We start from the raw sequence: 21,101 nt of genomic DNA on the forward strand, positions 1-21,101 counted from the left end.
TCTTGTCCACCTCTACCTCACACCATATGCTTTCAAAATCATTAATGCCACTGCCTTCAAAAGTCTCCACTCTTAGAGGACATAAGTGTCACTTATCATAAGCAGTACTCCACCACCACGCTTTCCCTTCCTATCCTGCCGAAAAATGCTGTACCCAGTGACTTCTATTCCTGTTATTATATCCTCTTCTGTCAACCATGTCTCAGTGATCCCAATAATTTTTTGCCAGGCTGATGCTATCTGCGCCACCAATTAATCTCCCTTATTCCAGATACTCCAGCATTAGTATAAAGCATATAAATGCCGTTGTTTCTATACCCAGCATTATCCCCTCTAGACTCCACTGGACTCTGTTAGCTGATCGTCCCCCCTTTTCCCAAGTACCCGTTCCCACAAGAGGTCACCCCTGCTACCATCCTCCCTGGGACACACTGACTTGTTCAGAACAGCAATCTCTCCAGGTGCCTGCGTCCTTCCTCATTCAAATGTAAATGGTCTCTCGCATACAATTCCTCTCTGTCCTCAAACGCACTCCAAGCATCCACATATTCCAGTCCTCTCTTGTCACACATTCTAGCTATTATGTCATTCAATATTACTGCTCTTCTGCTCAGCTCGTCATTATCATACCTAGGCAACACACACACTATCTTACCTCTCTGTGTCTTCTTTTGTACCACCTCAAGCAAGAATCTCATATCTTTCAGTGCCCTATTTACACCACCACTCAAGTCATTTGTTCTCACCATCACAATCATCTCATCCACCCTTTCACCTAACTGCCAAAGCCACACTTTCTATCATTCCTCCTGGTAAACACTCATCACGCAATCTATCTTGAACACCACGGATCATTGAGTCCCATTACACAGCATTCATAATGATAATCTCCAATGAGTCAAAATATGATAGTGCTCTGTGATAGTTAAATAACACTTGTTACTTTAATGTTCTATTTTTCTGTACAATTGTTTATTCAGCCACAAGAAAAAAAGTGGTTACTCAGAATCCATGAAACCATACCTATCATTTGATAGCATTTGAAACCATAAACGGAGCATCATATGCCTCCTGAAGTTTTTGGCAAAACAACTTAAGAATATTAAGCAACTTGGACACTAAAAATTATTCTGGTCCTGATGGCAATCTCTCCAACTGTACTCAATGTTATGCTCCAGAGTTAACACCTGTATCATCTCAACAATTATCTATATTTAGCTAGCACTTATCTTTAACACACACAGAATTTGTGGTACCATAATACTGTAGCCCCCCCCCCCTTATCCAGAGTCAACCCCAGTCGAAAATATTAAATTAAAAATTCCAGAAATAAACAATTTATAATTACATCAGCAAAGTGGATATTAGATTCAACATTATTCCAAAACTGGACTAATGTTGTAAGGAATAATGAAGAATTTCGTAAGTTGACCTGAGAGCTTACGAGAATACAATTCTCAGCATCCTAGAGTTACCTTTGCTTGCACTACTCGACTAAGTAGCTAAGGCAACTTGGGGATGCCTAGGATAGTATTCTTGTAAGCTCTCAGGTCAACTTATGAAACTTTCATAGTTTCTACAAACATTCAGCTTTGAAATAATGTTGGATCTAATATCCACTTTGCCGATGTAATTTTACATCCCCAGTATGAACCATATGGCTCTTTCTTTTAGTAATAGATAATTCACAAGTTTTAAATTGCCTGCCATTCTGAACAGTTCTCAGTTATCAGATCAACTGTTGCAATATTGAAGTGTTTATGTTCAAGTAACTCTTATTTTACTTAATGATAGCCCCAAAGCACAAGAGTAGAACAACTCTGCCATAAGAAAGTGATGCTGTCAATTCAGATATGCCAAAGAGAAGCGGTAAAGTGCTTCCTTTTAAGTGAAAAGGTGAAAGTTCTTGACTTTATAAAATAATAAACAATAATAAAAAAACGTATGCTGAGGTCGCTAAGATTCTATTCACATAACTTTTATTGCAGTATATTGTTACAATTGTTCTATTTTATTATTAGTTATTGTTAATCCCTTACTGTGCCTAATTTATAAATTAAATTTTATCATAGTATGTATGTATAGGAAAAAACATAGTATATATATATATGTAGGGTTCGGTACTATCCACGGGGTATCTTGGAACGTATCCCCTGCGGATGGGGGGGGGGGGGTTACTGTAGTTCATGAGCAGATAACCCCACATGGATTAAAATTAATATATTGAGAGAAACAAAAAATAGAGTACAAAAGACCTGAGTAAAAAATTAGAATTTCTCCTAATAACACACATGTCAAAGCAAGCATATATCCAGCTTGTTTAAAAAAAAGATTTAATGAATTTTTCCCAAACAATTACAACATGCAGCTCTTCAAAAAAATATCAATAAACTTTTCCCAATCCTCATCTGTACATCACACACACACACACACACACACACACACACACACACACACCTATTTACTTATAGATTCTTTTGCTTCTCAGGCATGGATTAATATAAAAATTAACATATTATTTATATAATCAGGGAAGCAGATAGTATACCATAGATATTCTACTGAACCTGAGTATGCTTATGATAACATTAATGAACCACAATAACAGAGGCTCCAGTACCATAACTAATATTTGTTCAGTAGTCTTTTCAGTACTAAATGTTGAAAGCAATGATTCTGCAGTGTTAAATTTTGAAACTGGGTTCAAGTTATTCGAGTCAAAAGGAAAGAAAGTAACAATGCATATTTTTATAATGATACCTTCTTTTTATTCTTTCCCTACAAATAAGAGAAAGGATGAAAACTTTGAAATCAAACATAACTTGTTACTTCTGTCTTAAATGAAGTTCGAGTCATTAGCATAAGCAAATTATAAATATTTCGAGGAAGTGATATTTTTCCCTTTACATATTAGATTAAAAAAAAAAAAAAATTAAAATACTGTTTTAAGCACAATTATCAATTTTTGTACTCACACTCCCTGTCATCTTCTGTAACTTCCTTAGCAACATCTACCCATTCATCCTTTTCTGGAATTGATACCATACCAGATGCTGCCTCTCCAACATCTACTGATTTACTTTTTTCAATTAAGTGCTTTTCCTTTCTTACAAATCGTCGTAATCTGCATAACAAAAATTCATCATAATTTTGAGACAAATGTTGCAAAAAAGAACTCTTAAAATTTAAAGAGTCATATGCAAAAACATTATTATTAAGAATGCATCTCCAAGGAACGTAAGTACCTATCAAGAGATAGCCTATTCAGACACTCAATAGTTAAATACCTATCATAATGGTGGTGGTGTAAGGGCAATAGATGATGATGTGTGTTGACAGTAGTAGTGTCATGGTATATAGCAGGGAGGATTAAGTAGGGAAGACAGTGAACTGTATATAGTGGAGTTATATACATATAATATATATATATATATTAGATATATGTAATCTACCAGTAATTGTCTGGACACTTGAGCAATTTACAACTGATACCAGCAGGGAAATTCTAATATCGGGTATGTCCACCTTTGACTTTGATCACCACCTACACCCCTTGAAGGAAGCATTCTGCCAATGTGCAGCAGACATCTGGTGGAATTTTTCTCTATTCCTCCATCAAAGCAGCCACAGAGTTCAGAAACAGACTGAGGATGTGCTGCTCTGGACCTCAACTGCCACTCCAATTCATCCCACATGTTCGATGGGGGTTGAGGACAGGACTGAGCAGGCAAGGGCAGTCTTAACACCCATCTCTTCATACTATTCCATAACAGTTGCAGCTTTGTGGCATGGGGCATTATCATCTTGATAGTAACATGGGTCCGTTCCATAAAAACTCTGCAGTGTAGGCAGCCAGCACCTGATTATCCAGAATATCAAGGAACTGAGCTGTTTGTGGAACCATGGACAACAACCAGTGGTCCCACTCCAAACCAGCTGAATGCACCCCACACCATTACTCCACCACCAAACTTTACTGTAGGCATAACACACTATGGTAAGAAGCATTTGCCAGGCTGCCTCCTCACCCTGCCATCAGACTTGAAACAGGTGAACCTTGATTTTATGTTCCAGAGTAAGATTTTCCACTGGTCAATTGTCCAGTTCGTGTGCTCTTTGCACCAGGCCAGACAAGCTGTCTTGTTTATTGTTGTGTTTAGCTTGTGTGCCACTGTTCTTCCATGGAAACCAAGTAAATGGAATTCTTTTCGTACAATGTTAGTGCTCACCATGGTGTTACTGGCACTCAGGAACTCATCACGATGGTCTGTGCCAATTGTAGCCAGTTTTTTCATGTACCCATTTTAACACCCTCCTGTCCCTGTCAGTCATTTCTGGTGGTAGCCCTGGATGTTTTCCTGTGCTAGTGATGTCAGAATGTCTCTATTTGTTGATCACATCGCCAACCATTGATTTTGGATGCTCCAGTTAGCTGCAATGGCGCATAAGGACATGTCACCCATGTGACAGCTCACTCATGATAACACCTCTCTCGAAGTCACTGAGTTCACCATATTGCCGTACCACCTGTATTCAACTGCTACGATGAAATACTGCTTCCTATTATCTGTACACTGGTTTTTATGTTATTAACAAACCTGAAATGTTCCATAATTCAAATAACAGAGGTACCCAGACAATTATTGGTGGATAGTGGATAGAAGAAAGGAGGAACAGAAGAAAGAAGGAATTCTTACATTTTGCTTGAATGGCTGAAGATTTTAATCTCTGGGACTGTTCCAAAGGACAGAAGTAGATGGAATGAAAGAGAAGGCAGCGAAGTTGGTTCAGTAAGTTTCAAGATGCTGTAAAAGGGTGTTGAGCAGTGGTTCTTGTTTTAATGATTTTGAAGGAGGGTGGAGGAATAATAGTGGCTAATTCAGAAGAGCCCTATCCATGAAGTGCCATTTCCATGAGTCCTTAGACTTCTTGGAGGAGTCAGGTAATAATAGTAATATGTTTACCAAAGATTCAGTCAGCCTCAAGGACTCACTTTAGTGAGTATGAGAGTGGTGAACTTGAGGTACCTGAAGCTGGACCATGCCTTACTTCAAGTAATATATATATCTGTTATATTATCTGTAGACTGGTCCCTCTCCTTTCTTTCTTCTTGCCCCTTCTCCCCAATGCTATGAGAATATTCTAGGGCTAGTTCTAATATTGTTCCTAAAGTCCTAATGGTGACACCATTAGGACTTTAGGAACAATATTAGTTTCTTGCTTTCTTCCTCATTTGCTTATGTTAGTGCCTGCGTGCACATACCATATCTTTATGTTCCTGAAGATGGCAATGTGACATTGCCGAAATATAGAAGTTATTCATTAAAGTTGACTTTAATTAATATACTTTATATGCGTTGTTAATTCCGTAAGCTAATTACCAGTTATGAGTCTTCTATTGGGTCAAGTTCCAAAAGAGTTGAATGAATGCAAGATTGTACCACTCCATAAGGGAGACGACAGAGTGGCATTGAAAGAGAGAATGAAGTTAAACATACAGAACGATTGAATGAATCATCCGAGAATAAAACTGATAACACTGACACAATGAGTGAAATAGCAATGTTATGCGGAGCGATACATAGAGTAAATCAGCAGCTGGAGCATTGGCAAAAATTTTTAACAAGCGTACCGACAAAATGAAAGAGCGTGTTGTATGGGGATTCCTTAGTAAGAAGTGTGTTAGATGAGAATTTAACAAAATCGTACCAACTCAGTGCAAACATAAAGAATGTAAGTGAGTCAATTAGAATGCAAAAACAGCGGGTGAAGGAATTGACAGCGGTAGCGGGTACAAATGATTTGAAAGGAAATAAAAAGGCTATGAGTGAGGATGTGAAAGAATTGCTTGAGGTAGCAAAAGAAAAGAGTGAGAGAGTTAGGACGGTGAGTCTGTTGCCACGGTATGACAGTGAAGAGTACAGAAGGAGGGCCACAATTGCCAATGACTTTATGCGTGAATTATGTTTGATGAGTGGTGTGGAATTTGTGGATGTGTGGAATGAGTTCGATGGGCTAAAGGAGTTATATAAAAGAGATGGTTTACATTTGAATGTATATGGTGTACGGAGACTTGAAAAAGTGTTGTCAAATGTAGTGGAAGTGAATGTACAGAACCAGGGAAACTAGAGTTATTAAGGGGGGGGAGTAGATATGCAGATTTTAGGGAGACAGTTGAGTGTGTGAATGTGTGTAATATGCCCAAGCGAGTAGGAAAGACCACGAATCAGAATGGTATAGTTAGTATAAGGAATCAAAATAGGGATGGGACAAATCAGCTTCTGCAATTCATGTATACAAATGCCAGAAGTATTAAGAACAAGAGGGAAGAATTTTTGGCCTTGGTTGGCACTTCCAGACCTCAGGTTATTGGCATTAGTGAAACATGGCTGACAGAAGATGACACAGCTAGTGGGATTGAATGTGAGGGTTATGTGTGTTCAGGAGAGAGACAGGGAGAATAAAATGGGGGGAGGTGTATTATTGATGATAGCTGATGAGCTACAGCCAAGGAGAATAGAAGCGGAACTGCAGGATAGAGAAAAGAGCACATTTGAGGCTATTTGGTGTGAGATTGAAACTAGCAGAACAAAATATACAGTTAGGTGCTGCTATAGACCAGGTGATGGAATAGATGGTGGAGATAGTAGGCATAAGCAAACAGAAGAAATGAGTGGAAGGAGGGTAATTATTATTGGTGATTTCAACTATGGTAACATTGATTGGAAAGAGGAGAGGACACATGGGAGGAAGGAATTGGATTTTATGCGGTTATTAAGGGATAACTATCTACGACAGCATGTAATGGAAAATACTAGGGGTCAGAGAGTGCTTGACCTGGTAATTGCATCTGAGAATTTGGCTGTAACGAATATGACCACGTTGCCACCAATTTGTGAGAGTGATCATGGGGGTCTTGACTTGGGAGGTCGCTAAAGGTGTGGAATTTACAATTAAGACAGGGTACATGTGGAATTATTGGGCTGGTAAGTATGACAAGCTTAGGAGATTGATTGGTATACAATACCATGGCATGTACAACTGCAAGGGCTAGAAGTTGACAGTGCATGGGAGGCGGTTAAAAAGTGTTTGCATGAAGCAATGGCTGACTGTATACCTAGAGTCCGAATAATAAATCAAGTAGGAGTTAAATGGATGAATAACACCATTAAGCTTGAGCTACAAAAAAAAGAAAACTATGGAGGTAATTTAAGGAGAAAGGTGACTGGGAGTATAAAGACAGTATCAGACAGTATAAAGCCCAGGCCAGAAGGGTAACGAGTGTGGTAAGAAAAGCAAAAAAGGATTACGAAAGAACATTGGCCATGCAGGCTAAAGAGAATCCTAAACAGTTTTTTCGATATGTTGCAAGTAAAAGAAAAAAATGTATATGCAGAATGATTTTAAAGAATATCGATGGTAAGGAGGTAACCGAATTAGCTGATATAGTTGAATTACTGAGCGAGCACTTTGCAAGAGTATATCATCCAGGTGGTGACATTGCAGAAATGAGTGAACCAATAGATTATACGGGAATTGTGGTGAATGAGGTGGAGGTGAGTGGTCTATTGCAAAACCTCAATGTCAATACATCTGTGGGATTGGATGGTATACCAGCTCGTGTCGTACGTGAGGAGGCTAAAGAATTGTCAGTACCCTTGACCATTTTGTTTAATCTGAGTCTAGGGGCTGGGTTAGTCCCGAGGAGGTGGAAAGAGGGGAATATAGTTCCTCTGCATAAAGGAGGTTCCAAGACTACTGTTGTAAATTACCGACCGATTAGCATATCAGGAATCGTTGTCAAGGTCTTGGAGAAACTACTCATCAAGAGAAAAATACAGGATTGGATAGATGAAAATGGGATACTGTATGTGGGGGGGAGAGGGGGGGGCAACATGGTTTTGTGAAGGGTAGATCATACCTCAGTAACTTGCTCACGTTTTATAAAACAGTGACAGCTGAACTGGATAAGGGTAATGGGTTTAGTGATTCTACTGGACCTTGCCAAGGCCTTTGACAGGATACCACATGGAACTCTAATCAGTAAACTGGAGCAAATGGGGATGGATATAGGGTTGGTGAGATGGATAGGAGGGTGGTTGATGGAGAGATACCAGAGAGTGGTTTATTCAGGAGCGGAGGTCCAAAAGATGGCTTGTGACTAGTGGTGTGCCGCAGGGCTCTGTTCTTGGACCACTACTTTTCAATTTGTTCATTAACAATACAGGAAAGGATCTGAGAGGAAGTGTTCACTTGTTTGCTGATGATGCAAAGTTGGGTAGAGCAATTGTGAGTGCTCAGGATGCCAAAATTTTGCAAGATGATTTGGATAGTTTGGAGGACCGGGCTACGGAAAATGGATGTCAATTTAATGTGGCAAAATGTAAGGTTATGCATTTTGGAGTGAAAAGATTAGCAGCAGTATATCACATTGGTGGAACCGTACTCCAGGAGATTGATGAGGCCAGGGATTTGGAAGTGTTGGTGGATAGGGAGTTGGAGTTTAGGGAGTACATTGCAAAATTGGCTAAAGCAGCTCATCAAATCACTTGGTTACTGAAAAATACTTTAACAAGCAGAGACAAACAAGTTATTGTTCCTCTATATCGAGCCCTGATAAGACCCCATCTGGACTACTGTGCCCAAATATGGGCGCCAGGGTTTCTTCTTGATGGGGAGGAGGTGGAGAGGATCCAGAGACGAGTGACCAAGATGATGGCAGATCTGTGAAATGAACCTTATGAGAACAGACTGAAGATTTGTGGATTGCAAAAATTGGTTGATAGGCGGAAAAGGGGTGATATGATTTTGAGACATTCAAATTACTGAAGGGTTTCTATAAGATTAATCCAGAAGATATTTTTGAGAATAGGACTGGTGGTGGGAGGACTAGGGGCCATACATGGAAGCTGGGCAAGAATGTGGTTAACAAGGGTGTGAGAGCTAGGTTTTTTACTTGGAGAGTGGTGAATGAGTGGAATAAGCTGCTGGAGTCTGTTGTGAGTGCTATGACCGTGAATGAGTTCAAGGCAAGGTATGATAGATACTGTGTGAATGTCGAATAGTTGTTCTTGACATGATGTTAGGGCCTCCTTCGATGAGTCTGTCGACTCCTTGGAGTTGCCCGAAATAATAATAATAATAAATTATAGGCCAAGCTGTATGTCAAGTGTTGTGGTTAAAGTGTTGTCATGTTTGCTGGATAAGGGAGATGGATGCACAACAGTATACTTAGATTTGGCAACCGCTTTTGATAGATTACCACATGATAATCTGATAGTCAAACTAGTACAGATGGAGCTGGAAATTAGACTATTGCATTGGATTGGAGATTAGCTGTCTGATAGGTATCAAGTTGGTTGTGTATGGGTGAGCAACATCCCAAAAGAGAAAAGTCACTAAGGGTGTGTGCCTCAGAGGTCTGAATATCCCTATTCAAATCTTACCTGATATCACTAACATACAGGTTAAATTTGAATAGGGATATGCAGTTGTTTGCAGATGATGCAAAGTTCTGAAGAACTATGAGGAGTAGAGAAGATGTGCCCCTACAAGAAGACCTGAATAAACTGAGTGAATGGGCATGGGAGTGGGGATACCAGTTCAATATTGAAAAATGTCTTCTTCTTAAGCTTCACGAACCCTTAAGATTCTTAGCTGTGAGCACCACAGTTCTCCATTTTTTCTCATCCTTAACCAACTCCTTCCAGTTTCGCAGCTTCAGCTGTTTCATGTCCATTTCAGTGTTATCCATCCATCTTCTGAGAGGTCTTCCTCTAGGACGTCTTCCATTGGGGTAATGTAAAAAGGTTCTCCTCGCTAGGCTGTTATCCTCCATTCTTTCCAGGTGACCTAACCATCTTATGCGATTAGCTCTGATTTCATTTATTATTAGTGACTTCCTATAAAGGTCATAGAGTTCTTTATTCGTTCGCCTTCTCCATTCATTTGTCACAGGATCTTTAACCAGACCATATATTTTTCTTAAGATTTTGTTTTTGAAATGTTGTAATTGATCATCAGCTTTTGTTATATTCCATGTATCTGCACCATATAATATGACTGGTCAAATTAGCATTCTGTAGGTATTTATTTTAGATTCATACGACAGATTTTTAGATGAGAGGAGGTGCTGAAATGAGAAATATGATTTATTACCTGCTTGGATTCTCATCTTTATTTCTGTTTGGATCTTATTATCTTTAGTTATTATAGAGTCTAGATATTTAAATTGTACTGAGTTTTTCAATATCATGTCAGCAAATTGAATAGTTGGTGGTTTATTGAGTTCATTATCTGTAGATACTTTTAAATATTCTATTTTATTTTGGTTAATATCGAGACCCATTTTTTCAGAAGAGGTTTTAAGGTTTATAAAAGTTTTAGTTATATCATCTGCACTTTCTCATATAATATCAATATTGTCTGCATACCCCAGGAATGATGCAAAGCATGATACAGTACTTTTCGTTGTTTCTCGAATTACTTTTTCTAAAGCTATGTTGAATAGTATAGGTGATATCGCATCTCCTTCTTTTAAACCTATGGAGATGTTGAATGGCTCTGACAATACGTTTTAGTGAGGACTCTACACTGATTTTCCAATTTTCCTGTACACACAATCTGATTAACTTTTCTGGTATTCCAAATTCCTTTAAGATATTCCATAGACTTTCTCAATGTATGCTATCATATGCTTTATTGGAAGTCAATGAAAAGAGTACGACTTTCTTTATTGTATTCCCAATTTTTCTCTAGAATTTGTCTCAAAGTAAAAAGGTGATCAGTGGTTGGTCGCTTTCTTCTGAATCCTGCCCGATATTCTCTGAGAATCTCCTCTGCATATGGGATAATTCTTTTTAGTATAATACACAGGATTTTATAACTAGTATTTAAAGTGAGATGCCTCTGTAGTTTTCACATTTCCTTTTATCACCTTTTTTGTGGATGGGGATTATTATACAGGATTGTTTACATTTTTTCTAGTCTTCTGGCAGTTTTTCATTTTTCCATATGAGTTTAATTAGTGTGAACAGTTTGTTAATTCTTTTCCTCCATATTTAATTTGTTCAGATGTGACCTTATCAAATCCTGCAGCTTTATTATTTTTAAGAGTTTTAATGCTTCTTTCTATTGACGTCTGGTTCACAAGTAGTATAAATTCTGGCAGTTTAGCAGCTGTTTGAAAAATTCCCTCCACCTTTCAGCCAACTGTTTGTCATTTGCAATAATTTGCCCTTTATTATCATTAATTATTGCAGTCCTTGATTGATAACCTGTCTTTAGTTTATTTCTACCTTGAAAAAGGTTCCTTGCATTTTTATATGTATTCTTTTTATCGGTTTTATCAATTAATTCTTTTAGATATCATCTTATCCTCGCCTAATAATTTTGTTCGATTCTTTGCTAGCAGATCTATAATTTTGATAGTTATTATTGTCCTATTGGTTCTGAAACCATTTAAGCTTAGCTTCTTTTTTCATTTCAATTGCTTCTTGCATCTGTTATTAAACCATTTATTATGATATGAAATATTTTGGAATCCTAAAACTTTTTCAGATGCTCTGTTTATACAAACTTAATTTCATTCCATAGAGTATCAATATTTTCAGTTTCTTCAATATTATTAAACTCTGCTTTCATTTTACTAGAGTAGATTCATCTTATGTTATTGCTTTTCAAATTATCAATATTGAGTTTAGGATGTTTTTTATTTTTATTGAAATAGTTTTTGTTAAGTTTTATTTTCATTACTGATCCACCAAATAATGATCTGAATCACAATCAGCATCTCTATAGCTTCTAACAGTTTGAATACTGCTTCTAAATCTTTTTTCTATTAAAATATGATCAATTTCATTATGGGTTAACCCATCAGGTGATTTCCATGTTTGCTTATGGATGTCTTTCCTCATAAATGTTGTGCTATTTATTATCAGATTCTTGAATATTGCTAAATTTATTAACCTTATCCCATTATCATTTGAGATTTCATGTAGGCTATTATTTCCAATTGTTTGTCTATAGATTTCTTCCCTTCCTATTTTTGCATTAAGGTCTCCTGAAAGTATAATTATGTCATTATTTGGTATTTCATCAATTATTCCTCCCAGAGTATCATAGAATTCTTCCTTGATTTCCTGATCAGTTTCCTCTGTAGATGCACGTGCATTAAGTAAGGTTATTTTGAACTTTTTTGTTAACAGTTTTATTTTACCGAGTCTTTCATTGATGGCCTCAAAACTTATGAGTGAATCCCATAGCCTTCTTTGTATCATAAATCCTGTTCCTAGTTCATGTCTTCCTGTGATATTTTCACCATATAATAACAAATAATCTCCTAATTTATGTTCACCACTATCAATCCACCTAGTTTCTTGATTTTATCACTTAGAGTTTGCAGTGCACCTGCTCTATATAAGCTTCTGACATTCCATGTTCCAAATCATAATCCTTTATCCAAGCAACAGGTTTAGATCTGTCTTGTACAGTCTGATATTGAGGATTATGGTTCCTAACAAGTAAGATTTTTATGAGATGAGGTTGTCAGCCTCATGCTTAACCCCAACCTGGGGACCAGGGGTGTCTCTCTTAGTCTGGACCCTCACCTTTGACCAGTCCAGCTTGGGAGGCCCTGAAAAATGTAAGGTTTTAAAGGCTGGAGATGGAGAAAATCTGAGATCTTGGAGTGATGATGGATAAGGATCTGAAATTTAGGGGACACACTGCCAAAATTGTAAGAACACAACGAATTGTGGCAATGATGCAGAGGAACTGAATTGCAGAAGTAAGGAGATTTTGATTCCATTGTATAAGGCTCTGATTAGGCCACATATGGACTACTGTGCACAGATTTGGTCACCTAGTTTTCAAAAGTATGAAAAGATATTGGAAAGGGTCCAGAGGTGATTGATTAAAGTTGTTTATGGTGTCTAGAATTTTGAATATGAAGAAAGGTTAAGAAAATGCAAACTACAAAGTCTAGTGAATAGGAAGAAGAGGGATGATATGATAGAGCCATATGTGTTGGTAAGGGGTTATTACAGGATTAATGTTGAAGAGGTTTTTCATAAAATGGTAGGAGATGGGGGGAGGGAAATAAGAGGTCATCCCTGGAAGCTATAAGGGGGGAGTGTGAGCAAGGAGTGTGGGCAAGTGAGAAGCAGGTTTTTTGCATGGAGAGTTGTGAATGATTAGAATGTACTGCCTGGGAGTGTGGTGTCTGCAGAGAATTTAAATGTATTTAAGGCATGGTATGATGGGCTGTGTGTAAAACAAAGGGAACTTCTCACGATGAGTCCTTGACTCCATGGGGATCTTGGAATAATAACAATAATAAGCATAACATAAAAATAATACATACTAGAAACAAAAAAAAAAAAAGTTAAAAGAATCTATAAATTAAATAAATATCACATTTTTCAGTGGAGTGAGAAACAACATAGATCTAAAGTGGTTGTAGGAATAATATGAGGCTTTTAAAAATGAAATAAAAGAACTGGAATTATTATTAAGAGAGATCTCGAGGGAGTGTCAGGAACTCATCGAGGGAGGTCATACTATTTGCACCAGCTGTCATACCTGTTCTTGAATTCATTCACGCTACTTGCACACACATACACATCTAATGGCAATCCATTCCAATCATGCACCACTCAATGAGAAAAAAAATCTAGCCCCCTTCTTGAAAGCATTCGTTCTCTACTTCCAAGGATGCCCTTGCATTCTTTTCCCACCCTCCATAAAATAAAAAATTCCTTTTACTGAAATTCTGTATAACACTTTCAAAAGTTTGTAACTCTCAATCATATTACCTTTCTTTCTTCAGTTTGCTAGCATCTGCAATGTCTACAAATTTTCAATCTGCCTTCATAATCAGTATTCCACAATCCTGATATTTTTGACACACACTCCATTGTGCTCTCTCTCTCTCCACTGTATCAAAATCACCACAAAAACCAGACTTGCACACAATAATCCAAATGAGTTCTCTTCAAGGCCTTATAAAGAGGCAAAATGACTTTATCTTTACATGTCAGATTTGTTTCAGAATTGCAATTATTTTATTATTTGTATTTATAATTTTTGCTATATGACCCTTTAACTTCAATTTCCTGTCTACTAAAACTTCAAGATCCCTAACCTCATCAGTTTCTTCAACCATAATCGCACCAATATAATACGACATTGGATATCTAATTGCACCAAAGTGAATGATATTTATGAAAATTGAACTGACAGCCATTTTCGCATGCCCACAATTTCAGTCTATTCAAATCATTCTTAATCTCAAGTGCTGCATATCAGCAGCACTCCTGATTACCCTACTTAACTTTGCATCATCAGTAAATAGCTGTATGTCGCATGGCAAATCTTCACTAATGCTGTTAATGTAAATATTGAATAACAATGGACTAAGGACTGCTCCTTGAGGCATTCTACTGGCTACCTTGAATCGTGCAGATTCACCACCTCCCATATACAACTTTTTGATATTTATCAGTCAGCCATCCTCTTATCAATGCCAATAGTTTATAATCCAATCCCATATTCTCCAATTTATACAACAGTCTTCCATGCTGTATTCTGTCAAAAGCTTTAGCAAAATCCAAAAGTATCAGAGTGTATCCATTCCTCTTGTCTAACTCAATAGTAACATTATTATAAAATGTGAGCAAGTTGCTAAAGCATGACCTTCCCTTAGTAAACCCATGCTGTTTGTTGCAAAGTATAGATTCTCTGTCAACTCATTTCTGAATGCTACCCCTTACCAACTTTTCCAAAATCTTCACCACCACTGCTGAGATACTGATTAGTCGATGGTTGATACATCAGTCTTTGCACCACCCTTGTGCAAAGGGATTATCATACATTTCTTCCACTCCTGTGGAATCTTCCCTGTTCTGAAATTCAAATTATATAGCCTGGTCAAAGGAATAAAGAGGTCAGCTGAACACTCTTTTAGCATCCACACTGATATCCAATCAGTTCTTATGTATAATGAAAATAAAAATAAAACTGTGAAACAAAACTAAATATAATCAGTGCCTATAATGCCAAAGGAGGAAAACCAAAAACAGAAACTGAAGAATTTTATGAAATGTTACAGAGAACTGTAAAAGCATTAGCTGAATTAAATAATACTGGCAGGAGATTTAAATGCAAGGACCGGACAGTGTAATACCAGGAACATGTCCAAGATTCAATGACACAAATGAAAACTAAAAAAAAATAAGACCGCTTCCATTTTGTGCAGATAACAAATTTGGAATAAATAACTTTCTTTAATCACAATAGCCAACACAAAATAACATGGAGAAATAACAGAGGACAATTGTCTATCACAGATTATATAATACAACAAATGAAATACTGGATAATAATAATATAGTTAAATTTAACATCTGATCTTTTATAAGCATGAATTCAGGGATTGTCTCTTACTTCAGTCTGTTAAATTTTCACTTCCTGAGTATTTTAATTTCATAAATTGCTCCTTATTAATATGAAAAAAATCAAAACTGTTTTGGAATTTCTGATTTATCAGAATTTTAAGTATTATTACCTGTTGTGATATTTTCCCCATTTAGTTCTAATTTGCATCTTATTAGTTCTTTTGCAGTTACTGTGATTTTTGATTTGTCTGTGCATATTTTCATGAAAATTACTGCATATCTCTTGAAATTTAAATAACTGCTTTTGGAGATCATTTTCTGCAAGTAATATACTATATGTAGAAGTTTATTTTTCACTTGGTTAGACTATAATAAATTTAGTTTAATCCTTTATCCAAGTGTATGCAAACAAAGTTTGCACTTGAAAATATCTTCAGGACTGAGGTAAGGTAGTGCAACACCAGGCAACTCTGAGAAAAGGTGGACAAAGCTCTCATCACTCCTTGTCTCAGTATCTCCCATAATGCAAAGCACATCTCCTTGCAGACATGTATACTGCTATGCATTAAGGGAAGGGCCACTACCCAGACTGGTTTCAACCTTTATTGAGGTCTCGTCAGTGGGAGGCAGATCTAAACGTGGAGATACTAAGGCAGAAGCAATAGGAGAGGTCATATTTACCTATAGGAGTTGCCAACAGGTGTATCACCTTATTATTGAATTACTCTGGATTTAGAGAAAGCTGTTGAAAGTTTATTTTTCACTTTGTTAGACTATAATAAATTAAGTTTAATTCCTTTATCCAAGTGTATGGAAACAAAGTTTGCACCTGAAAATATCTTCAGGATTGAGGTAAGATAGTGCAACACCAGGCAACTCCGAGCAAAGGTGGACCAAGTTCTCATCACTCCTTGTCTCAGTATCTCCCATAATGCAAAACATCTCCTTGTGGACATGTATACTGCTATGCATTAAGGGAAGGGCCACTACCACTACTAATTCAATAATAAGGCTGTACACCTGTTGGCAACTCCTATAGGTAAATATGACCTCTCCTATTGCCTCTGCCTTAGTATCTCCACGTTTGAGTCTGCCTCCCACTGATGAGACCTCAATAAAGGTTGAAACTGGACTGAGTAGTGGCCTTCCCTTAATGCATAGCAGTATACATGTGTGCAAGGAGATGTGCTTTGCATTATGGGAGATACTGAGACAAGGAGTGATGAGAGCTTGGTCCAGCTTTGCTTGGAGTTGCCTGGTGTTGCACTACCTTACCTCAGTCCTGAAGATATTTTCAGGCGCAAACTTTGTTTGCATACACTTGGATAAAGGATTAAACTAAATTTATTATAATATACCATATCATCTGCATATCAAACCAAATTAATTTTTTTATTTCATTTAATTTTTGTTTCTTAAATTCTGTTATTATAATGTCCATAATTATGTTAAATAAATGTGCACTTAAAAAATCTCCCTTAAGTCCATGTTTATTCATTGATCCCTTTCCCTTTTTTTTTGTTTTTATATTCTGATAATTTCAATTATTTGCGATGGTATCTTTTTTTGATTTCTTGAAGTACTTTCAGGATATGTAGTGCGATTCTGTTGAAGGTCTCCTTCAAGTTAGTGAAACTCATAAATATTGGTTGTTAAACTGTACTGCTTTTTCTGTTATTTGCTTTATAATAGCTATAGCATTCATACATGATTTTCTCTTATTTCCTGTTTATTGTTATAATTTAGGCAATTTGGGATTTAGCTGACCAAATTGTATTCCTATTGGTTAAACCAAAATACAAAATGATGGTACAACATGACAAAATTTCATGCCGGCTGGGGCGTCGCCTGGTTAAACAAGGCTCCCATTGTTTTTGCCAGGGAACAGGGCAAACAGCGAAAAGTCGGCTACTGGAACAAATCTGAAAACACACCCCAACTCAACATTATCAGAGTTAAAGATTCATACTGTCAACATAAGAAGTATGAATGGCAAAGAAATGGAGCTAGCGGAGGAATTGCATAAGTACCAGATCGACATAATAGGAGTGACTGAAACAAAAAAGACAAAAACTGGTGAGATCTTTCTGAGCAATAAATACAAAATGTTACATTCAGGCAATGACAATCAAGGAAAAGAAGGAGTAACCATAGTATGCAACACAAAATACGAGGCTAATCTTCTTGAATGGCAGGCAGTGTCAAGTAGAGTGAATTGGGCAAATATCACAATGGGGAACTGGACAATGAGACTTATTTGTGCCTATGGTCCCACAGAAGGTTCAACTAAGGTAGAAGTTGAGGAATTTTTTGAGACTCTAGAGAAAGCTACTGACACAATGAAAAAGGAAAAGTTGGTCCTTGTTGGAATCTAAATAGCAAAGTAGGAAGTGATTGTCAGACATACAAAAATGTTTTGTGAAAATTTGGAGAAAAGAGCAAAGCTAATAATAATGGCAAATACCTGTTGGATTTCTACTAGTACAAGGACTGGTTATTACTAACAACATGTTCCAATATAAAAATGTGCACAAATTCACATGGAGAGAAGAGGCAAGGAATAAGAAAAGTCTCATTGACTATGTTATTGTTGATAGTGATGTTTTCTCCCTGGTGCAGGACACCAGAGTGTACAGAGGATTTGAAATTGGAAGTGATCACTATTTAGTCTTCAGCAGGATAAAATTGAAGTTCATATTGAAAAGAATAACATGTAAGAAAGTTTTAAAGCGAATAAAAGTTGAGCAGCTCTCAGATGGGAACTGTAGACTAAAATACACAAAGATTATTGAAGGAAAAATGAAAGAGTTTGAGAGCAGGAACCAAACCTTGGAGATTCAGTGGCAAGCCCTGAAGAAAGCACTGATTGATTCAGCCAGAGAAGCATGTGGTGAAGTTGTCTGCAAGGATAGAAAAATTAGAACTCCATGGTGGACATAGGAAGTTAGAGAGGCAGTGAAGGAAAAGAAGAAAGCATATCAAAAGTTCCTGGCAAATAAGTCAGCTTTTGCTCTTAGAGAATACAGAGACAAATGTAAGAAAGCTAAACAGAGTGTAAAACTAGCTAAACAAAAATCATGAAAGGACTTTGGTGAGAACATAGAAAATAAATATCAAGAAGGTGGCAAAATATTCTGGAGGATGTTGAAGAAGCTTAATAATGGAGGAAAGAGTGCTGTAAAAGGAGTTAGAGATGATAAAGGTGAAATGAAAACGGGAGAAACCTTGAAGTATGGAGTAATTACTTTGAAAAATTGCTAAATAAAATAAGCAGTGATGACAGCACAGTGATAAAAAAAAAAAAAAAAAAACACTGACCAGGCATGCAGTCAGGAATACATATCCATACTTGAAATAGAAAAAGCCATCAAAGGCTTGAAATGTGGAACAGCAGCAGGAGTAGATGATATTCGACCAGAAATGCTGAAGTATGGTGGTATAAGAGTCTTACAGTGGCTGCACTGCATAGTTCAGAAAGCCTGGACAGAGGGCCGAATTCCCGATGATTGGAGTACAGCTCTCATAGCACCCATATATAAAAAGGGAAATAAAACTGAAAGTGAGAATTACAGAGGTATTTCCCTACTGAGTGTTCCTGGCAAGATCTATGCAAGTATACTTGAGAAACGGTTGAGAAGAATTGTGGAAGAAAAGCTTGGTGAAGAACAAGCTAGATTCAGGCCAAATAGAGGCTGTCAGGATCAGATCTTCACTTTACGACAAATAGTCGAGAAAGCATGGGAATATAACAAAGATCTGTATTTAAGTTTTGTCAATTTGGAAAAGGCATATGACAAGGTGCCAAGAGAGAAGCTATTCAATATGCTACAGTTATATGGTGTCAATGGGGCATTATATCAAGCAATACTTAGTCTTTATTTGAGTTGTAAGTCAGCAGTTAGATTTGAAGGAAATACAGGAAGATGGTTTAAAATTAAATCTGGTGTGAGACAAGGATGTACATTATCCCCTCTGTTTTTCATTATCTATATAGATCACATTATGGAGGAAAGTGGTATTAAACATGGTATCAAATTTGGAGATGTTAATGTCAGCTTTTTGCTTTATGTGGACGATGTTATACTTCTAAATAAATCCGCTACAAGTCTGCAAGATTCTCTGACTAAATTGAATAACTGTTGTAATAGATATGGTATGAAGGTCAGCAATATAAAGACAAAGACTATGAAAATAGGCAGAATCATTGAAAATGTCAACTGTGTTGTGAATGGAGAACCTATGGAACAAGTAAAACATTTCAGCTACTTAGACATGATTTTTATTGAAGATGGTAAATTAAATATGGAAATAGACAACAGAATCAGCAAAGCTGGTATGGTAGGAAGTCAATTGAATAAATTCATATGGAATAATTGAGAAATTAGTCTGAACACTAAATTAGCTTTATACAAACCAGTTTTAACTTATGGATCTGAGAGCTGGGTCAGAAGTAAAACACTTGACCAAAGACTAGAGACCGCAGATATGAGAGTCCTGAGAAAGATTAGAGGCGTGAACAGATGGCATCAATGGCAATATCATATTAAAAATGAGAATATTAGGAAGGAGCTTAACATTGTCAGCATCCAGGAATGTGTTAGCAGTGCTAATCTCAGGTGGTATGGTCACTTAAACAGAATGGACATGGAAAGATTAACAAAAACAAGTGTTCTCTGCCAAGTTGGCAAGAAAATGACCCAGAGGAAGACCAAGATATAGATGGATTGATAGTACAAAGTGGCTTAGAAGATAGAAATATAAGATCTAGTAATGTTGGAGTCTTGACAAGCAACAGACTGATTTGGAGGAAAATTGTACATAGGAAGTTAGTAATTATGTAAATTTTTCATGTAGTACTATCATATCCTGTACACCCCTTGAGGGTATATGGTAGGAATTTGATGATGATGTTATAATTTAGTCTTGATTTTAATTCTTCTTTGATAATTTTTGTACATATTTTTGAGTACACAGTGAGTTTATTCCTCAATAGTTTCACTTCCAATGTCTGTAAATGTTACAACTCAAATATCCAGTATTTCATTTACTGTTCTATTATATAATCTGTGATAGGCAATTGTCCTCTGTTATTTCTCCATGTTATTTTGTGTTGACTATTGTGATTAAAGAAAGTTATTTATTCTAAATTTGTTGTCTGCAAAAAATGGAAGCAGTCTTATTTTTTTTTAAGTTTTCATTTGTGTCATTGAATCTTGGACATGTTCCTGATATTACACATCTGATATTTTATAAGCCTGTATTAAGGATTATAAAATATCAGATGTTAAATTCAACTATATTATTATTTATATGGGCACTCTACGGAGTAAAAAGACTCATCCCTGGAGACCCACTCTATCCATTAACACAATTCCCTATCATACATCGCCTAAAACCTAGTCAATGTTGGGGCACTCACAACCACCTCTGGTAATCCATTCGACTCACTCACCACTCTCCAAGTGAACACACTAACCACACTTTTAGTGTGATTAGGTGTGCAAACACACACACACACACACACACACACACACACACACACACACACACACAAAATTCTTCTGTGTTAATCTTATACAATCCTTTAATAACTTAAATTTCTATCATATACCCTCTCCTCTCCTCCACTTGTCAGCTAAACTCTGCAACCAAACACCCTCAATCTATCCTCATAGGGGACATTCCACAGACTGTCACCAGCTTGGT

At 36.8% G+C, this 21,101-nt stretch overlaps 1 protein-coding gene across 1 annotated transcript in view; it reads right to left on the reverse strand.

Annotated features, from left to right (window-relative positions):
* Window positions 1-21,101, reverse strand: part of LOC150108436 (GRAM domain-containing protein 4-like) — a 458,431-nt gene that overhangs the window by 336,195 nt on the left and 101,135 nt on the right. Inside the window, exon 5 of the mRNA XM_090390467.1 lies at window positions 2,976-3,124. Within this exon, the coding sequence (XP_090246593.1) occupies window positions 2,976-3,124 (149 nt within the window). The remainder of the gene's footprint in view (window positions 1-2,975; window positions 3,125-21,101) is intronic.

Source organism: Typopeltis vanoorti, chromosome 3, assembly GCF_054136105.1.
Source record: "Typopeltis vanoorti isolate ZY-2024b chromosome 3, IOZ_Tvanoo_1.0, whole genome shotgun sequence".
Lineage (NCBI taxonomy): Eukaryota > Metazoa > Arthropoda > Arachnida > Uropygi > Thelyphonidae > Typopeltis > Typopeltis vanoorti.